The 20173-nt window shown below is 45.9% G+C and overlaps 1 protein-coding gene across 1 annotated transcript in view; it reads left to right on the top strand.

The window, feature by feature from the left end:
- The window catches only part of C6H1orf115 (chromosome 6 C1orf115 homolog), a 97772-nt gene extending 78544 nt beyond the window's left edge, over positions 1-19228 (top strand). Inside the window, exon 2 of the mRNA XM_078649811.1 lies at positions 8880-19228. Within this exon, the coding sequence (XP_078505937.1) occupies positions 8880-8999 (120 nt within the window). The 3' untranslated portion in view covers positions 9000-19228. The remainder of the gene's footprint in view (positions 1-8879) is intronic.
- The last annotated feature ends 945 nt before the right edge of the window (positions 19229-20173 follow it).

The following is a 20173-nucleotide window of genomic DNA, read 5'->3' on the forward strand; positions in this document are numbered from 1 at the left end:
GTTATTACAAAGGTTGAAAAAATTGTATCTTCGATGGACTCGGGTTCTTTTTTTATTGTGAAGTCATTGCTTGAGGGTACAGCAGTACTTAATTTGTGCCGGTGGTTGCAGGTGTTCGGCACCGACACTCATTTTTAGGAACCAGATTTTTTTTTTCAACATCCACCTTTATCCCAGAGAAAGAACAAGCATTTACAATGCAATGGTTTCGCCTTTGGAAAAGTTAGAGCTATTGGCATTGTAAATGACAAAATTTGTATTTATGTGTTGGTTTTGAAAACAGATAAATAAATGGCATTGTCATTTACATTGCCATTAGCTTAATCTCTAGCAGTCACTTTGCAGTCACTCTGCACTCCCTAGCACTCCCTAGTCCCTCTGCAGTCCCTAGCACTCCCTAGTCACTCTGCACTCCCTAGCACTCTCTCTACTCTGCACTCTCTCTACTCTGCACTCTCTCTACTCTGCACTCTCTCTACTCTGCACTCTCTCTACTCTACCAATAGCACTTTCCCACCTCTCAAAGACCAGCAACCCTACTCTACTAAAAGTCTAACAGAGTAGCAGTCACAATATCACAAGCACTCACAGACAAGCACCACACACTACCAGCAGCGCTAACAACCCTCCGAGAGTAGCAGTCGCACCCCTCACAGACTAGCACCACACACTACCAGCAGCGCTAACAGCCCTCCGAGAGTAGCAGTCACACTATCATAAGCACTCACACCCCTCACAGACTAGCACCACACACTACCAGCAGCGCTAACAGCCCTCCGAGAGTAGCAGTCACACCCCTCACAGACTAGCACAACACACTACCAGCAGGGCTAACAACCCTCCGAATGTTGTAGTCACATGCAACTAAAAGCCCCCCCATCCACCACAGACTAGCAGTCACACACAACTGGAAGCATATTCACTCCCCTCACCGGCTAGCATCCACACGCTACCAGGAGTACTTTTACACATTAGCAGTCACACATTACCTTCACACCCCACACAGATTAGTAATAACACTACCGGCAACACTCACACCCATCACTACTGAAGCACACCAAGTAGGAAACACACTTTTCTAATATAAATAGAGGTGCATAGTACAAATTCGCTTAATAAAGCAAACCTATTTTAATGAGGCAACCAAGCACTCTAGCACTCACAAAAACAATGAAATGCCTGTATTGGCAGAATGTTAGTAACGGTTTCTATAAATGGTGGACATTCTTAAAATAGTGAGGCCTACTGGCTTTGTCTATGCTTCTTATTGTTGAAGTCCGGTTGTATTCATCCTCGCTTCTGCGTATGTCACTCTAGTTGTGCTGCTTTTACACGCAGGAGGTATTAGCGCTTCGGAGGTGGTGATTCCGGGCTGTACTGACAGAAAGAAGCAGAGAGGGGAGGGGGGAGGAGGGACACGGAGAACTTCAAAACTCACCGGACTGCTTAGGCTTTCATTACCAGGCTCCGGGAGGAAGGCAGGACCACACGGAGAGCGGGAGGGGGGAGAGACACACACACACAGAGCCAGACACACACCGGGGCACTTCTACAATGCAGCCCCAAGTGACCTTCTGATTGTACGTCCCTCTCCGTCTATGTCAACATGACAGTATAATTTGACACATTCATTTTAGTACGACACATTACAGCCTTTGCAGACAATACACTGACAATTGCTAAACACACAATTTTTATGTTGTTTCCATTCCTTCCTCTGAAAGTGGAGCAACAACGCTTGCACACATTTTAAAATTGTGACCTATGCTCAAAACGAGTCTTTTCAGAGGCCCTCTAACCCGTGTATTCCCTGTGCGATGTAGCCTGTGCTCGTTGTATCAACTAGACGTAATTCTGTTTGTGGTGTTCGCTCTACAATTTTCAAATTCAAATCAATATCCTATCTACGACTCCCTCTATAAGTCATATTTGATGGCCCTTGTTTTAGAATTACACCTGCGCTGGAATGTGTTTGCACCCCTCCCTCACAGCCACCCCCCTTCCTTATTTCAGATATGCGGCAGTGCCCGCTGCCATCAGCAAGAAGCGCATCGATTGCAGTAATAATGCTTCTCTTGATTGTCAATCAATTTCCGGATGCGCATCTTTCATCGTGGTGGAAACGAGGAGGCGGTCGTTATTGCCGCTACGAGCCCCTACCACGCAGCATGGCCACTTCCGGTCTCGCGGGTTACGGAAGAGTGCCATCGACAGCGCTTCTGCAAATATCTGCTCTCCCATCAGCCAGACAAGATTACAGAGAATTATTATGGGTTGAGGTGCCATCCGCGGCCTCTTTTCTCATTCATGGACTTTTCCCCATTCCCTAGTTTATAAGTGTTTAAATCACCGCCGAGCAGTCGGGTGTGTGGGTTTTGCTCACGGCGTTAATCGCTCGAGACGGCAGGTGTAATGGCTCGCATCGCAAGGAAACCCAGCAGTTTAATAGTGTTGCGTGTTATCAGGTCGTTGTGAATGGCAAAATCGCTGCGCTCTTCGGAAGAAAAATCTCATTTTGCATAAGGGAGCTTGCTCGTACAAATGAGTCACTGCGCTCCTCGGGTGAGGCTGTCAGGGTGTTTGGAAGCGGAGAGAGAGCGGCCCTATCTCCGCGCAGCTGGCCGGGCTGCATTGGTCGCCGGTGGTCAGCCAGGCGCGGCTTACAGCCTTGGCTATGACTCACTCATCCTTCGGGAAGATAAGGCTGGCTTACCTGCCGAGGGTAATCAGATACAGGCCCCTGCGCATTTTCAGATCAGCTCAAGGCACGTGACTCCACCAAAAGTGAGAAAGATTTATGGCCTCATTTTGCGTCTGATGAGCTGGCTGCCAAACCTCTGGAGCGGTGGAGATTGCACCACTTCCGGTCCAGCTGCGGGTGGCCTGCCATACTCATTCTGTTTTTTGCCTCGACGGTGTGTTTTTTTTCATCGAAGCGGCTCCTGATCTTCATTGAGGGAGCAGCTTTCGTTAAACAAGCAATGGCAAAGCCTATCAGTCTGGCTTTAAAGTATGAAAACAGAATTTGTGCAGGCCTGTGTTTGCATATTCCATTCACACAAATTGACATTGCCAGTACACACATGATAAATAGACAACAATTAACCAACAACGGGACTTCCGGCTTGCTTGCGGCCCGGCCGGACCAGATTCGGGGGCGTTCCCGGCTTTCGGCTGACGTCGCGTGACGTCGGCAAAAGCCAAAGAATCTCAGGAACGCCCCCGAATCTGGTCCGGCATTGACGGACAGGCCCCTCGTCCAATGGCTATGCTCCATTTATGGAGCCAGCCAATGAATGACGAGGGCCGACCCAAACCCACACTACAGTTCTCATTAGATTTCTCCTGCGCAAAAGCTGCTTGCGCAGCTTTTTGCAGTCGAAACCTAAAAAACTACGTTTTCAACCCACTGTGCGACCTCACCTTTTATTAGTACAGGAACTTACAACAGGAACCCGCCTGTGCAGAATACTTAGCAACTCGGCCGATAAGGGTCGGTTTATGAGTATTCTTTACACGAAACTATACTTGCTAACTGTTCAACGTAGGTTCTCATTGTGTGTTAATAATAGTATTTCTTGGAACCAAAAGAGGAACTGCGGGTAATATAACACCCTAACTGAAAGGCATTCATTGAATGGATGAAAGGCTGAGTCGGCCCTGATGGGATTCAAACCTGTGAGCTGCAGACTGCACACAACAATGTAACTGTGTTTACATGTCGATCTAGGTAAAACGTATAGGACTTTGTTGCCCATATCTCAGCATTGACAGTTTGAGTACAGTAAGATTCTACAAGTGGGCAGTGCGGTCTCTGTTGCGCAAAGTCTGATGGATTAGGTGTCCTGTTTTGCAATATTTATGGTATGCTTCAAAGGGAGTCTAAACAGCCACCACCCTGTGCTGATAAATCGCAATTGCGTAAATTACCAATTTTGTTGGTTTAGTTTTATTGGTTGAGTCATCAACTCTGGAACCGGGAAGTATGAATTCTATCCCCTCATTCCCCTCGGATAGTATGTGTGATCCTGAGCTGCTCCATCTATCTGCGCCTGTGCCCCCAAGTCTTACTGCACTAATTTTGTTAAGAATCCCTGAGCAAAATATGTTCTTGCAATATCACAAAATAAAGTAAAACTCCCAATGATAATTTCAAGCAGAAAAAGTGAATATAAGTCCGTGGTTTCTTTATTTGTCATATGAGGGAATGAGGGGATAGAATTCATACTTCCCGGTTCCAGAGTTGATGACTCAACCATAAAACTAAACCAATATCATTGCATTCACCGACTGAGCAATCTCGGCGCCTGCAATCTACACCGAAGGCTGGTGAACAGACGTAGCAAGCATGAGTCAGCAAAAATCAGAGACTGTGGCTGGTGGATCTACCGACACTCATCGGATGTACTTTAATTGTTTGGTGGATGCCAAAAAGCAAAAATAACTGTGACAAAGATAATTCGAAAAGGAGCGCTGCATTATATAAAACACAGGATACTAAAATATATAAAAAATGTGAATAACAAAGGTCTGGGAGGGTATGCAGAACAACAGGGAGCAGAGGGAGACAGGGGCTACTGTTAAGTACAGCATGCCGTACAGAGATGCTAGGCACAAACACAAGGCAGCTAGAGAGAAGGGACTGGAGGACTCACCAGCGGTGTCCAGCAGCTCAGCAGCCACACCCTCAGAGGTCCTCCAGGAAGCATCACCAGCAGATACCGGGGTCCAGTCCACGCTTGTAGGCGGCGTGTGGTCCAGGGGGCAGGCTGCCCTCATCTTCCTCTGCGGATCAAACAAAATACATTAAAAATGTGTTTTTCTTTTTCTGCAAAAGGTGGAGGTGGGGAGCAGTGTCTTCATAGATTGCTATTTGCTCTCCCTCCTCCCCCTCAAAAATACAAACAATCACTGTCAGAGCAGAGCAGCTGCTGCACCATCTGCAGGAGGGAGAGTCCCCGATCTCAACTCTCCCCGCCAGCTCCCAGAGGTCCCTCCCCGGGCGCCCTGCTAGAGGTCAGCGCCGCACCGTCTGCAGGAGGGAAAGTCCCCGATCTCACCTCTCCCCGCCAGCTCCCAGAGGTCCCTCCCCGGGCGCCCTCCTAGAGGTCAGCGCCGCACCGTCTGTAGGAGTGAAGGTCTCCGGTCACCCTCGGTCTGCCGGCCCTCTCTCCGCCAGCCTCCACAGGTCAGCCCCGCACCGTCTTCAGGAGGGAAGCCCCGCTCTCCCCCTCTCTCTCCCCGGTCCCGTCCCCCCAGCTGCTCGCCTCAGCTCCCAGAGGTCAGCGCTGCATGCACTGATTTTCTGCAGCGCTCCTGCGAATCCCCCGAAGGGCAGAGCGTCTGGACAAATCTCGATCTTTTTCCAAGAAAAAAGCCTCACGCGCTTCGGCGCAGCAGCTGCCTCTGTTTGTGGGCGGCGGAGGAAGAAAATAAATCCGAGAGGAAAGCTAGAAAAATGCCCATCACCTCCAGAGAGCCGGCTGAGTGGCACTATTCCCCGTGAGGACCGGGTCTTTTCAAACCGGCACAAAACAAAGCCGTCCTCTCGGCATACTCCACAACTGGGGCAATATGAACACATGATAAATAGACAACAATTAACCAACAACGGGACTTCCGGCTTGCTTGCGGCCCGGCCGGACCAGATTCGGGGGCGTTCCCGGCTTTCGGCTGACGTCGCGTGACGTCGGCAAAAGCAAAAGAATCTCAGGAACGCCCCCGAATCTGGTCCGGCATTGACGGACAGGCCCCTCGTCCAATGGCTATGCTCCATTTATGGAGCCAGCCAATGAATGACGAGGGCCGACCCAAACCCACACTACAGTTCTCATTAGATTTCTCCTGCGCAAAAGCTGCTTGCGCAGCTTTTTGCAGTCGAAACCTAAAAAGGAAGAGAAAGATCAGAAAAACGCGACAGAGGGAGTAAGCAGGGAAGAAAAATAACCTGCATTACTGAGCTGTAAAGGCAGGGGGAGTAGGGTGGTGAAGAAAGGCAATTAGTGGGATCAAGAGCCTTGATGTTTATCAACTGTAGCATTTGTTAGTGATGGTGGCAGGCTCCTAAGAAAAGCTTTAGCCCCCTGAACTTCACATGTTTAACGATTAAGCACTATAATGGGTAGTTGGCAATAAAAGTTGGTAGATTGCACTTGACTGATAAATGTCACCCATTGTGCACCAAGAACTTTGTTACAAGGTCATCCCAAAGCTGCTACAAAACATTGCTCAGTTCCTACTTTTGAGGTAGTAAAAAGAGGTTCATTTTGTTTGCTTTTTTAAAGAAGAAGGAGGACAATACCCCATAGAGTCATTGTTTTGCTCTGCATGTGATTGACTCCCGCAGCTCTTCCGGACTGTCTGAGAAGAAAGTCTCTCAGGAAATTCCCCTGTTTCACTTTAAGTCAGTAGGCCATCCTGCCTCAGGTGCCAAGGGGGACACTCAGTAAAATGTGTTTTGTTTGGTTCCAGCAAAACCATAAACACACAAAGAAAACAATAAAATAACAAGCAGTAGCAAAGTCAATAGGTCTCAACCTTAAATAGCCAAACTACTGACTTTACAAATGCTTGTTTGCACTAGCACGCCAATGTATGCAAAAACAAACATGCACATCTGGCAATATTTGTTTGTGTTGCCTACTAAAGGAAACCCATTCCAAGATGGCCACTATGTGTCACGATGCATGAACAGGCACTTGTCACGACAGTGACACATGCATCATGACGTGGCTGCTGTTCTGTGTGCGCGTGTGTGTGTGTATTTTTTTAATTTACCTTTCCAAGATGGTGAATGCCCATCTTGGAATGGTAAATTAAAAAATAGATTTAAATGTGTGTGTAAGCAAATTTGAAGAAAGGGGCAGCCCTAATGTATGATAAATAATGATTAAATAACAGACGTGAACATTGACATTTATTTATGCTTTGGCCCTAATGAAGCAAAATTAGTAGAAATTAGTTGCGAAATACGTGTTGGCCCATCGTCCTGTGTATCATAAACTTAATTTGTTTTCCTCAACGCAAAGATATTCTTAATAAAGTATTCAAGACAATTGAGAAATTGAAGAAGTCTTCAGTATGGTACCTACATAAAGGAAAAGACTGTCTGATGGTAAAGCTGAACACCAACAAGACCAAAATCGTGATCTTCAAGAAGAGCACTTCACAGTGGGACTTGACCTAGTGGCCAACAGAGCTATGACTGACACCCACCCATGCCATGAACCTCGGGTTCGTTATTAACATCAAACTCAACATAACTGCCCAAGTCCAAGCCCTCACCGCCTCATGCTTCCATACCTTGAAGATGCTAAGGAAGATTCTCAAATGACTCCCAATCAGCTCCCAGAAATCTGTTATGCACGCCCTGGTCACAACCAAGATGCAAAATACGTGAACCCCCCCTCTATTCTAGGATCAAAGAAAAACTCACCAGAAGTCTGCAGACCATTCAAAACTCTTAACCTCCCACGCCACATTTGCTTAACACCACACCTGATGAAGCTCCACTGGCTCCCCTTACACAAACTAGCAAAATTCACACCCTTCACCCACACTTTCAAGGCACTACATAACACTGGCCCAGAATACCACAACAATCTCATCTGCTTTCGCAAACCTTCCAGACACCACAGCTCATCCGGACTTCTACATGCACATTCACATGCACAGAGAAAACCAGATCCAGTGGTCGAGTCTTTCCCTACATTGCTCCTAAAACCCCTACGACAAGAGCCTCGTTCTCACTTTTTGAAATTCGCAAAAAACGTAAGACCTCCCTTTTCGAGTAGTTCCACTAGGCCCTATGTTTGGCTAGGCTCACACCTATTCAGGGCTAGGATACCCACCCGGATAATAGAACGCTCTATAAAGCTGCATAACATAACATTTGTGAACAGTGCATTAGTTGAAGACCACGGTCTGCCTTTTACTGCAGATGGAGACTCGGCCTCCCTTTCAAAGGGGGTAGGGGTTCCCACCGTATGCAAGTATAGTGACAGACTATACCACCTGCAGTATCTGGGAACCCTCTGCCCCTTCTTCCAATGTATGCCATGGAGGGGCCGCGTTGACTGTGCACCACCGGATATGTAGTGCCAATAATGTGCCTCTTGACAACTACTTTGTTCTTGGGTCTGCATCTGTAGTATGGCGAAGATGCAAAAGCAAAGTATTCCTTTATTTACAAATGTTGGGACACCCCTATGGATCACGCCAGAACACATGGTGCACAAGGGCAATGTATATTATAGGAGGGGGCTGGTATGCTTCTGCAATCTCTTCTGGAATAACAAAATGCCCTAGTGGGGTTCAAAAAGTAGGTGCAGGTGAACATTGCTCCTCCAGGGCACCATGTGAACACATCTCCAGGTTGTGTATTTAATTTCAAATCCAATCCATATTACCTAAATGTAAACCCATAATTTGAAAAATTATAATGTCGCACTAGTGGGTTAACATACCCCCCTCTTTCATTTGCTGTACCATGCAGCTCAGGTGATTGGACACCAGCAAAACCAACTCTGCCTTCCCTCCAACCGAAGATTGTAAATCAAGTCCCATTAAATTGGGTAGTAATAACATCTGTCATTTACAGGCTTTAGAAATTGAAAAAATACACATGAAGCACTGTATAATTTTTTTTTTTTTTACGAGTGTAAATTAGCTTTTTAACTACGTTGTGCGAATTTTCATTTTGAAATGTAATGATTGACTAACATTAACAAACGTATTTAATAAAGGAATTGTATGTGGCTTAAAATCAAGGGATGGAATGCATAGTGCCTTCTTGCTTAATTTGTGAAAAGTCCTTATAAAGACATGCTTAAATATATCATTCATCAAAGTACATGATGTGTTTTTTCTTGTATTCGCAGAATGTTGGGAAGGCTCTGCAGGCCGGATGCCGTTTTTTGCTGATTGGATTTCAGGGGATGGCAAACGCCTACACCGCCCCTTGGGGTGTGCCTAACGTAGTGGTTTCATCGCCCCGCTAAAGAACACCGTGCCTTAGGGTGGTCATCAACATTTCAAGAAGATATGATGCCTTAAGGTGGTCCTACTTATTTCAAGAAATCAACCCAACCATGGCCAATCGTCACCACCATTCCATAATGCGAAAGCAGGTCTTCCTGCAAGGAACCATTGGTATGAATGGTAGTTTACTTACTCCGAGGTGGCGTACCAATGGTTATGGTTGGTATTTTATGCACTCTGATGCGAGGAACCATTGCTTATGGATGGTATTTTACGTGCTCTGATGCAAGGAGCCATTGGTTGTGTATGGTATTTCACGTAATCTGATAGAAGGACCTTTTGGTTAGGGATGGTACTTTACACAGAATATTTCCACAGCCATTATAATTCCTCAACATATACAAGTATGACTGTCGACAATTGCAGAAGGACACAAGACTATCTGAGGTTACTTTGTGCATGGGGAAACATTACCAGCTTGCAGATGTCACGACAGAAAATACTGACCCATTAATGTAGCCTGCTTATCAATAAAACTGCTTGGGAGAGTGCAACAAATTCATACCAGGTGGCAGTGACGTAGGTGCACTGCTAGGTTGATGACCTACAACCCCAGCTCCTGGCATGAGGGGGCCATGGTTGGATTGCTCACAGATTCAAGTAGGACCTTATGGATTTTGTAGGGTAGTACCCTACTAGAGTATTATGGTGTAGGTGTGCAACTGGGATATATTCCCAAAACCCCCTTGGATACCCTACAGACCTTGCAAGATCCTACATCCGTGGCCTAGAGGGGAATGTTTCTGACGCACAGCCAGCCTCTTCAGTTGCCCGGTCCCTCAACTCTGTCAACCAGAGTTCTTTGTTTGGGTTCTTTATGGATTCTTTTAAAGAAAATGTACTGTTCAAAAACGGCACTGAAAGGCAACGAAGGAAGAGTGAGTTAAACGTAAGTTGGAGAGGGTGAGATGTACGTGTGAAGCAACTGCAAAGGCAGTTGTTGTAGGGGTTGCGTAATTTAAAGCTTACGCTTCTACAGAAAGTCTAACGTTTGGATGAAGGCGAATACTGGAAAAGGTATGAGTGAACATGGTTGGAAAAAAAAACAGTCCTTGGAATCTGCAAACTCAATCTCCTTGCACTGCCAGTGCCCATGACCCAGCACTCCATGGTAAGGGCATCAGGGATGTATGAGGGCTGGTGGGAGCCCCTGGTGTGCATGGCTCCTCCATGAGAGCTGGTTCAAAGCCCCGAGGGTCCCTGCTGCATCACAGCCACCAGGGCTGACTAACCGGATCCAGGACTAGGACAATCCCGGCTCATGTACAGCACTTCGAGGACTCGCTGTGTGATCCCCAGCCGCCACAGGCCTTCATCTCTGCACGTCTCCATCACACGAACCTCAAATGGTCTTTACATACAAACTCTTATCATAAAGTGCAATGAGGTTTGAATACGTCCGGTGTTTTACAGACCAGCTGAAGCACCAATTCAGACTTTATTGGTAGCTTGTCCTTTCTTACTCTGACTGAATATTGTTCACTGATTTAAAGGCTTAAGTTCTTAATGACTGTCGAATTAATTTTAGTTTTCTTTGCAGCTTCTGGAATAGTTATTTTGGCATGCCCGTGTATTCCCCTGGAGACAGGCACCGTGCCCCTTGTGCAGTTGCTTCTAATCCGCTTCGGCCCGCGGTGCGGCGAAGGAAGGGGCGGGTGAAAGATGCCCATTGAAGCCAAGGGTAGCGGCCCGGGTCATCGGCGGATGTGACCAGCGTCACGAGATCCGCCCAAGGATGCGTAGGGGTCACGTTGACAACTTTGCACCAGACCCGCGACATGGACAGACTGCCATGAAGAGTTGTTTCGAGTAATTGCAAAAAAATGTGTATAAGTATAATTCCAACATTTGTAAAGCGCGAATCGCCTCTAATGGTATCCAGGAAGGGGGAAAGGGGTGGGGGCGGCGGCAGGGAGATAAAGTGAGCTGTTGCCCAGAGTCACATGATGCTGAGCTGAGCCGCCGCCAGGGATGGAACCGTCCAGCACCACGCTCCGGAGTTGGTCTATCTGGCCGCTACGCCACAACTCTCCAACAATCTAGTCAAATGGCCTAATCTGAGAGGACAAAAGTAGGTCTTCCCTTGTGCACCGGAAGTACCAACAAGCACCTTGTGTTTTTGACCGGAGGTTCTTCAGGACTCTGCACGGACTCCCCCCTGGGCCGCCAGTGTGGCCTGGCCTCCAAAGAGAGCCCAGCTTCCCAGCTTCTAAACCACATTACAGCGTGGAGAGACAGAGGCTCCTGGAAGAAACAAAACGGAGCGTATTACATATATTGCATAAACCAGTTACATGTTGCACCATCATTTGCACTGCCTTTCGCATGTATACCCTTTGCCTTTACTGACTGGTGCAAAATGTAATGTTGCCATTAGCCAGCCCGTAACATTCGTTTCATCAGCTGGTTGGTACAAATGATGGTGCACAATTGCACTAGGGACGTCAGAGATGTTTGATGGACCCTGGCACAGATGTGGTCCCATCTGCACACTTCCACCAATGTGAGGCTGTACAACACACTTGGTTTGGAGGACCCTTGTGGTACAGCGCTGGTAAAGGTGGCACCGTGTGAGATGACAGGTCTGGGTATCTCACGCCTTACAGTGCACAATGGGTTGCCAGGTGAGGACCACTAGCTGGCTTCATCGTGGCAGCTGCCCATTGGATAACCCCTGCTAGGATAACTCCTTTGTCCTGGCCTGTCGATGGGCTGTGGAGACGAGGGCACAGCGAGGGGGCAGAGGGCTTGTTCGCCTTGGGCTGCATCCTCGCTTCTGAGGGCCCCACACCTTCATCCATCACCAGGTGAGAGAGTCAAGATTACCAAGCCTAGATATAACATTTCCCTACATCCAATAACGGGTTCACACTGCTTTTGTAGGAGTATGAGGAGACAGTCCTAAAACAGCCCATATTCTCTCTGGTCACATAATATATTTATAATAGTTTCACGTTTAAACCTTTCGGCTGAATTTCCGTAGCAGATCCTGCTGGTACCCATAGCTTGGATTCTGAAAAATTCATGTTGTGTCACCTTGTTATGGTGATGACATGTCACCATTTGCAACATTACTGTCATTGGTAATGTTCATGTTACCCTAGCTTTTAAAATGTGCTGACATTAGGAGCGTAACATTATATTGTAATTTACTAAGATTGTGTGTACGAACATGTAAGCAACGTACTCCTAATACCGACCTTTTAATATTGTTTTATTTTAGGCTGGGTTAAAATCTATTGTGCTAACTACTTTATGTGACTTTTCAAATTGACATACTTGTTCTGGATACGCTGACGTAATGTTATCACTGTCCCTCTTACAAAAGCCATATGACTTATGGTCTATGTGCTGATGGCATCAGAGTGTGAAGAGTGAATAATATTATTACTGTGTTAATAAGCCATTTGCGTTGGTTATTAAGGACTTCCAGGCATGAGAGCCGTGCCCAGAATAACCAGATGCTATTACTGAAAGAGCCACAGGCTCAAGTCTGTCTTTCTTAATTGTTAGTCACAAGGATTCTTTACGCAAAGAGTTACAATCACATGGGTTCTTTACCCAAAGAGCTACAGTCCCATGGGTCCCTTGCCCAAATAGCCACAGTCCCATGGGTTCCTTACCCAAAGAGCCACAGTCCCATGGGTTCTTTACCCAAAGAGCCACAGTCCCATGGGTTCTTTACCCAAAGAGCCACAGTCACATGGGTTCCTTACCCAAAGAGCCACTGTCACGTGGGTTCCTTACCCAGAGAGCCACAGTCTGGTGGGAGTCACATGGGTTCCTTACCCAAAGAGCCACAGTCACATGGGTTCCTTACCCAAAGAGCCACAGTTACCCAAAGAGCCACAGTCACATGGGTTCCTTACCCAAAGAGCCACAGTCACATGGGTTCCTTACCCAAAAAGTCACAGTCCCATGGGTTCCTTACCCAAAGAGCCACAGTCACTGGGTTCCTTACCCAAAGAGCCACAGTCACATGGGTTCCTTACCCAAAGAGCCACATTCCATAGGTTCCTTTCCCAGAGAGTCCCAGTCCCATGGGTTCCTTACCCAAAGAATCACAGTCACTGGGTTCCTTACCCAAAGAGGCACAGTCACATGGGTTCCTTACCCAAAGAGCCACAGTCCATAGGTTCCTTTCCCAGAGAGTCCCAGTCCCATGGGTTCCTTACCCAAAGAGTCACAGTCACATGGGTTCCTTACCCAAAGAGCCACAGTCACATGGGTTCCTTACCCAAAGAGTCACAGTCCCATGGGTTCCTTATCCAAAGAGTCACAGTCCCATGGGTTCCTTACCCAAAGAGCCACAGTCACTGGGTTCCTTACCCAAAGAGCCACAGTCACATGGGTTCCTTACCCAAAGAGCCACAGTCCATAGGTTCCTTTCCCAGTGAGTCCCAGTCCCATGGGTTCCTTACCCAAAGAGTCACAGTCACATGGGTTCCTTACCCAAAGAGCCACAGTCACATGGGTTCCTTACCCAAAGAGCCACAGTCCATAGGTTCCTTTCCCAGAGAGTCCCAGTCCCATAGGTTCCTTTCCCAGAGAGTCCCAGTCCCATGGGTTCCTTTCCCAGAGAGTCCCAGTCCCATGGGTTCCTTTCCCAGAGAGTCCCAGTCTCATGGGTTCCTTACCCAAACAGCCACTGTCATAAGAATTCCTTATCCAGAGAGCCACAATCACCAGTTCCTGATCCAGGAGTTTTTTGTTTCCAGGTGATTGGTGAGTTGGATGTTAATTGCTTTCTCCAGGACTTTTGATGGAAAGGAGAGCAGGGAGATTGGCTGGTAGGTTTTGAGTTCTGCTGGTCTGTCTATGTAGAGAGAGGGTCTCATGCAGTGATTGTGTCTAGGTTGCGGATGATGATGGTGGGCAGTCCGTCGATGTCAGCCAGTGGTAGTTCAGGTTCGAAGTGTTCATAGATAGTGGCGATTTTGCTGTGGAAGAATTCTGCGAGAGCCGCAGAGGTCCTGGGAGGAGGTCATGGAATTGTGTGTGGCTATGGGGTTGGAGAATTCTTTGATGATGCATAAGAGTTCTTTACCAGCCATTTGCAGGTGCGTTTTGTAGATTTTAGTTCGGGGGTGAACCAGCCTGTGTGGTTGGAGGGTCAGTCTGGTTTGGGGAGTTTGAGGGGTGCAACTTTGTCGGCACATTTGGTGATCTAGGTGTTGAGGTTTTTGATGGCTTCCTCGAGATTGGAGGAGGGGTCCGGAAGATAGGGTGTTGAGGGTGTGTGTCCAAAGGTCATCTGGTGCCGTGTCCGAGATGTAGAAGTGGAGGATTGAGTGGTCTGACCAGGTTATTTTGGTGGCGTGGCTGTATCTGATTCGGTCGCTGGCTGAGAATATGGGCTTCACTGTGCCTTACCCAGAAAGTCGCAGTCACAAGATTGCCTCACCCAAAGAGCCACAGTCACATAAGTGCTTTACTCAAAGACTTACTCAAAGAGCTTTCTAATTGAAAGCCTTGCAGAAATAGTCACATATATATCCGAATGGCTCGCCTCCTTCCTTTCTATCCTGCTCTATTTTGTCTACTCTCCATTCGCCTCTCCCCTTTGCAGTTTTGTTCCCTCTCATCTCTCACCTTCACCGATGAAGGGGGTGTTCCCCAAATGCTGTCATTTGGACCCGTCTCAGGCAGGAATATGGATTGGACATCTGAGAAACATAGGCCGTTCAAACCATAGCACGCAGACATATTAGTGCTTTCTTCAAACCTGCATTATTTACAAATACACTGGTGCTAGTGGTTGGGGCTTTTTCCCAGGAACCCCATGGAACTTGAAGGATTCCCTGAAGCAGGCGGGATGACATCAGAGCCTCACATGAAGGTCAAGGGGGACATTATCTACTGCAGGCTAAAAGAAGGAAAGCTTTTCTTCTCTGCAAGCTTGCTCCCTGGGAATGGGAGGGCAAATATGCACAATTGTTCCCCTACCTCTCTCTATAAGAATGTTAAATAAAGTCCTGACGCCGAGGCTCTTAAACTGCATCGGTCATAGAATAAATGAAACACGTGCAACCCCGCAGGGCTGAGTGGTCTCAATAAAACTCTGCAAGTTCACTGCTGATCTTCCTGTACTCGGCATCAGTAGCAATTTGAAAACATATATCGGAGCATAAACTAGTGTGCAGTTTCCTGTTGTCTAGAAATGCTACACTTATTAAAATCACTAGCAAAAATGACCACAAATTCCTCCCTATAACATGCAGGCATCTCAGGGCTTGTTGGAGGGGCACTCACTAGAGATGCAAAATATAACGTTGCTTTAGGGTGCCCTCCTGTTTGATGTCTGCTTGTCATTCATGTTATCCTTTTCTGGCCCGATCAGCAGACTTTTTATGAGGGAATTTTCTGGAGGGTCATGTAAGGCACATCTGTTTAAATAGGTGAAGAGTACATCTGCCTACTTATTGGTGGAAAGGGATATGCATTAGAGGAATAACATAACGTCTATTTGTAAAGCGCACGTTCAGCCAGAGGTATCTTGGCGCTGAATAACAGATGTTTATTTCTTGTTACCCAACTCAATGGTTCTCATTTTATCGACCTCAGATGGATGAAAGGCTGAGTGGACCCGCTGGGATTTGAACCTGGGCAAGGGATGGTGGCTTGCTGTGTACATGCTGAGAGAGAGGCTCGGGCTGCTGATGGTTCACTCCTCTGACAGGAGCTGTCACTGGCTGCTCGTATCAGACGCATATGTAGAATGCGTGCACTCTCGGGGCAGCTGCTTGCAGGCAGGCCCCGTGCCATGGCGGGGGCAGGGGAGAAGCGAGGTCCCCATCCCAGAAGGAGTGAGACAGAAGGGCACGCAACAGTGAGAAAATGCTGGGCTTGGCTCCTGCTTTGCTTGACCCGATGGCAGTGTGTCCACTGTCCATGGATCACCGCACTGCACGCGGTGGGCCAGCGTGTGGCACGTGCGAGAACCGACGCCGCAGCGGCGCTGCCACTCTCGCTGAACCAGCCAGGCTGCTAATGGAACGGAGGCCTGCGGAGGCACGTGCAGGGCCGGCCGACGTCCTGCTCGCGCCACTATCACTACAGTGTCCCACGTTGTGCTCCGCAAAGAACGCACCTGGCATGGGCGGGTCCTGGAAAGACCGGAAGGCTGCCCCAGCCAAGAAAATGTTTTGAAGGCGATTGTTGGCCGCCGCCCACCGGAAGTTCCCTTGTTCACAAATTATCCAGTGCCCTGAATTAAATGCCCTTGAGAGAATGACAAATAGTTGAGAAATCCGGTCCTTCACAAAGGGAAAAGGTCTGTTTGCTGTACTTGGTTGCTTTATCATAATGGGGTTCTTGGTCCAGTTGGTCGTCATGTTCAAAAGGTAACAGGACAAAAAGAGCCCACATTTTCTAATTGCTCACCAGAACAGTCCTGAGTATTTGTATCTTTTCATCATCTAATATAGCCATAAAAGTGCATAAAAGAAAATACAATTTTAACAATCCAATATAAAATCAAGAAATCAATCCAATGGGAAATGCAGAGATATACCATACACTAGAGATATGCGTTTTTTTCCTTTTGGTGGCATTAAACCAGTAATATACAACAGTATGGGGAATCTAAAAAAATCTTAAAAATATAATTTAGCGTATGAATATTAAAACCCAATTAAGAAACATGTAAAAACAAGACTAGACCCAACAGCCTCTTGTAACCAATTAAAATATTACACCTTATAGTCAACAAGTGCCAGGTGAGTTGACCTTCTGTATCACATTGCCCTGGACAAGAATACAAATGTTACAAAGTCACAAGACCACTATCAAGAAGGTACCTTCTCTTGGTCTACATTGCAAATAGAAATTTGGATATCACAACCGCAATATCTGTTGCTATCAGTATCTGTTTTTCAAATCCTGTAAAATTCTCTATAGTTTCTGATACCCAGGTTTCTGCAAAATTGGATCACCCACTTAGATCTGGGGGTCTTATATGCCGGGCAGAAGAATACTACATGAATAACAGTTTCTTCCTCCACAGAGCAACCCAGGACAGGGGCGGCCTATCGCGCCTTCCCACCTGTTTGTACGAGCGTTAAGTGGGAGGGTCCCATACCTAAATTGCAGGTACAATTTTTTTCCTAATACTAGTTGCATAGTGTCTATCACTTGCTCAAATTTGTAATGACACTTGGAATCGAGAAATCCATAAGTTAGACTTTAGGTGTCAACTGTCTGCGTAAGACGCGCCAGTTTATAGTCCTTCAAAGTATCTTTTCAGAAAGCTATCGGATACATTAATTACCTTATTAAATTCTCAGATATCTGAGTCTCTTATCAAAAGCCGTATTTAAATGCCATGCCACGAGTGATATCTGTAGCTTACCAAATCAAAACCAAACTCTGGAATCCGTACCGCGAGCAGCAGGTCAATGTGTGTCTCACACATGATTAGCAGATGCCACTGAAGGCATTATGTCAAAATACTTGAGCATCAGAAACTCTAAGGCACCAGCAAATTGTGTGCATTTAGTGACACAAGTACATGTCAGGGTTTCTTTCAGCAAGCGCCTGAACAAAAAGGCTCCTGGCAACAAGATTCTGTAATAAAGATTTGGCTTGCACATACATAGACTCATCACATCTTATTCAAACAGAGTCCCTGTAAGGTAGCATTTCAGAAATGTCCATGAAAACCCAAATGGAACCTATTTTTGCAGTAGGGGAACACTTTCTGTAAAGTTTAAAAGAAACATATTTTAATAAAACTAGTGTGAGGGGCAAGTGAGAGCTTCATTACTGGAGTGACTGATGGATACGAATGTGGAATCTCGATAAGTCACTTTTCTTGTGACCTGTACACAGAGTTGTTGCTCCACATGTATACAATAACTTTGACCACTTCATGTACTTAAGTGAAAAGAGGCAACATACTATTTTGAAATGGGGTATAGCCCCACAAGTATTATTAAAACACAGGGGCCAAAACACAATATCAACATACCCTTGTAAATAATTCAGATTCAATATAGTCCAGAAGGACACCTGAACAGATATGATTTTCCCTGCAGGTGAACCCATCTTTGTGAGGATGGAGAGGTCAGATCTACAGCTCCAAGAGAGAAGTACCACTAGTTTAGTTGCTCTAGACTTGCTAATCCGGATGTCCGGAATCTTACACACTACGTACATAGTGATCTTCTTCAGTGCTTTGTGTACAAAATAATAAGTAACGTTGCCTGAAGTTTTTCTCAGAAGCCTGCAATTAGTGCTGCTGCTGCTGAATGTTGGGGTTGCCAAAGGCTGTCTAGACAAGAGATGCTAGAAGGTAGCTGAGAAAACACAATTCATTTTCTTGAACAATACTTGAAGATTTTTCTAAGTATAAAAAAGTTTCAAAATTGTATCCAGACATTCAATGAAAATGGGAAACATCCTTTACAACAATTTTTTTTCCACGAAGTACCTTTACAACGCATGATTTACAACGCAAGTCGTTACAACAACTTGCGTAGGAGGGCGCTGTAGGATAGGGAATAGTTTAATTTACTATCCAAAACCTTCCCTACTATCCACGGGGACTGGAGTTGGAATAGTAAATTAAACTATTCACTATCCAGAGCCCCCCAACGCAAGTCGTTGTAACGACTTGCGTTGTAAAACCTGCGTTGTAAAGGCATGCGTGGAAAAAGCATGCGTTGTAACGACATACATCCAATGAAAATAGGCTCTTGTAAGACCCTTGTGAAACTCCAAAATTTAACACTTCTGCTCTCAAAAACATATCCGAGAAATAAAAACCTCATTTGGTGGACATTTTCCTGCATCAGAGCAAACTATGATGCCAGCAAATCTTTGATTTTTCGAATTATGGGGAAGGATCGGGGGTGATGTGGAACATTTATAAATCTGAAACTTAATCATGAAAAGTCATGAACAGATTATGGAGCACAATAGATTTCCATGAAAAATAACATGATTCTAAGTGTTTTAGCTCCACCATTGTTACCAGAGTGTTTAATTATGACTGAAAGGACCTTCTTTGTTTCTGCTTCGTTCAGTGAAAATCGCCAGAATTGTGAAGCAGACAGTATTACGATTTGGTCTTTAATACCGTATGATGCTATGAATGAAACCGCTGTTTGTTTATTTTCTACACAGGTTTTTGATTGTTCTTCAAATGCATTGCTGTATATTGGATGAATAAAAACCTACCCTAATGATACATGGGGTCAAAGATTTCATTTCTGCTTCCATTTCAGTACACCCATTAAATTTGGAAATACATTTGACAATTTTGCATATCTTCAACATTTTTGATGAAAAATAAACTTTGTGTAGTTCTAGTAAAACATGAGTTTCACTTGTAATTATTTGACTATTTCCATGGCTTGTGGTATTCCGGAATGTCCTACTAAAGTTCAATTCCTTGTAGTTCCATGCCTCTTTCCATGAGCTGACACAAAAGGGAATGATGTCTGTGGATAGATACACACTAGTTATTTCAGCAGGAGGAAAACATATATTATTCCCCTGCGTGGGAGCCTGGTCCCCAATTCTAACTTGTAAGCAATGTACTAACTCACTAAATTATCCTCAATTCTTTCACATATCTTTAATCAAATTTTTGATATAGAGATATACAAAATGTCCTTTTTATATACATTTTAGCACATAAAAAACCTTATACATACAAAACACAATGGTCTAACCAAGAGCCACAGTCCCATGGGTTCCTTAGCCAGAGTCACATGGGATCCTTACCCAAAGAGCCACAGTGACACGGGTTACTTGCTCAGATAGTCACAGTCACATGGGTTCCTTACCCAAAGAGCCACAGTCACATAGGTTACTTACCCAGAGAGTCCCAGTCCCATGGGTTCCTTACCCAAACAGCCACTGTCACAAGGATTCCTTACTCAGAGAGCCACAATCACACGTTCCTTATCCTTGAGTTTGTTGGTTTCCAGGTGATTGGTGAGTTGGATGTTAATTGCTTTCTCCAGGACTTTTGATGAAAAGGGCAGCAGGGAGATTGGCTGGTAGGTTTTGAGTTCTGCTGGGTCTGCAGGTTTTTTTTTAGGAGCGGTTTGACCTCTGTGTTTTTCCAACCTGCTGGGAGGATGGCAGAGGTGATGGCAGTGTTAAGGCTGGTAGTGAGTTCTTTGCT

This window comes from Lissotriton helveticus, chromosome 6 (genome assembly GCF_964261635.1).
Source record: "Lissotriton helveticus chromosome 6, aLisHel1.1, whole genome shotgun sequence".
NCBI lineage: Eukaryota > Metazoa > Chordata > Amphibia > Caudata > Salamandridae > Lissotriton > Lissotriton helveticus.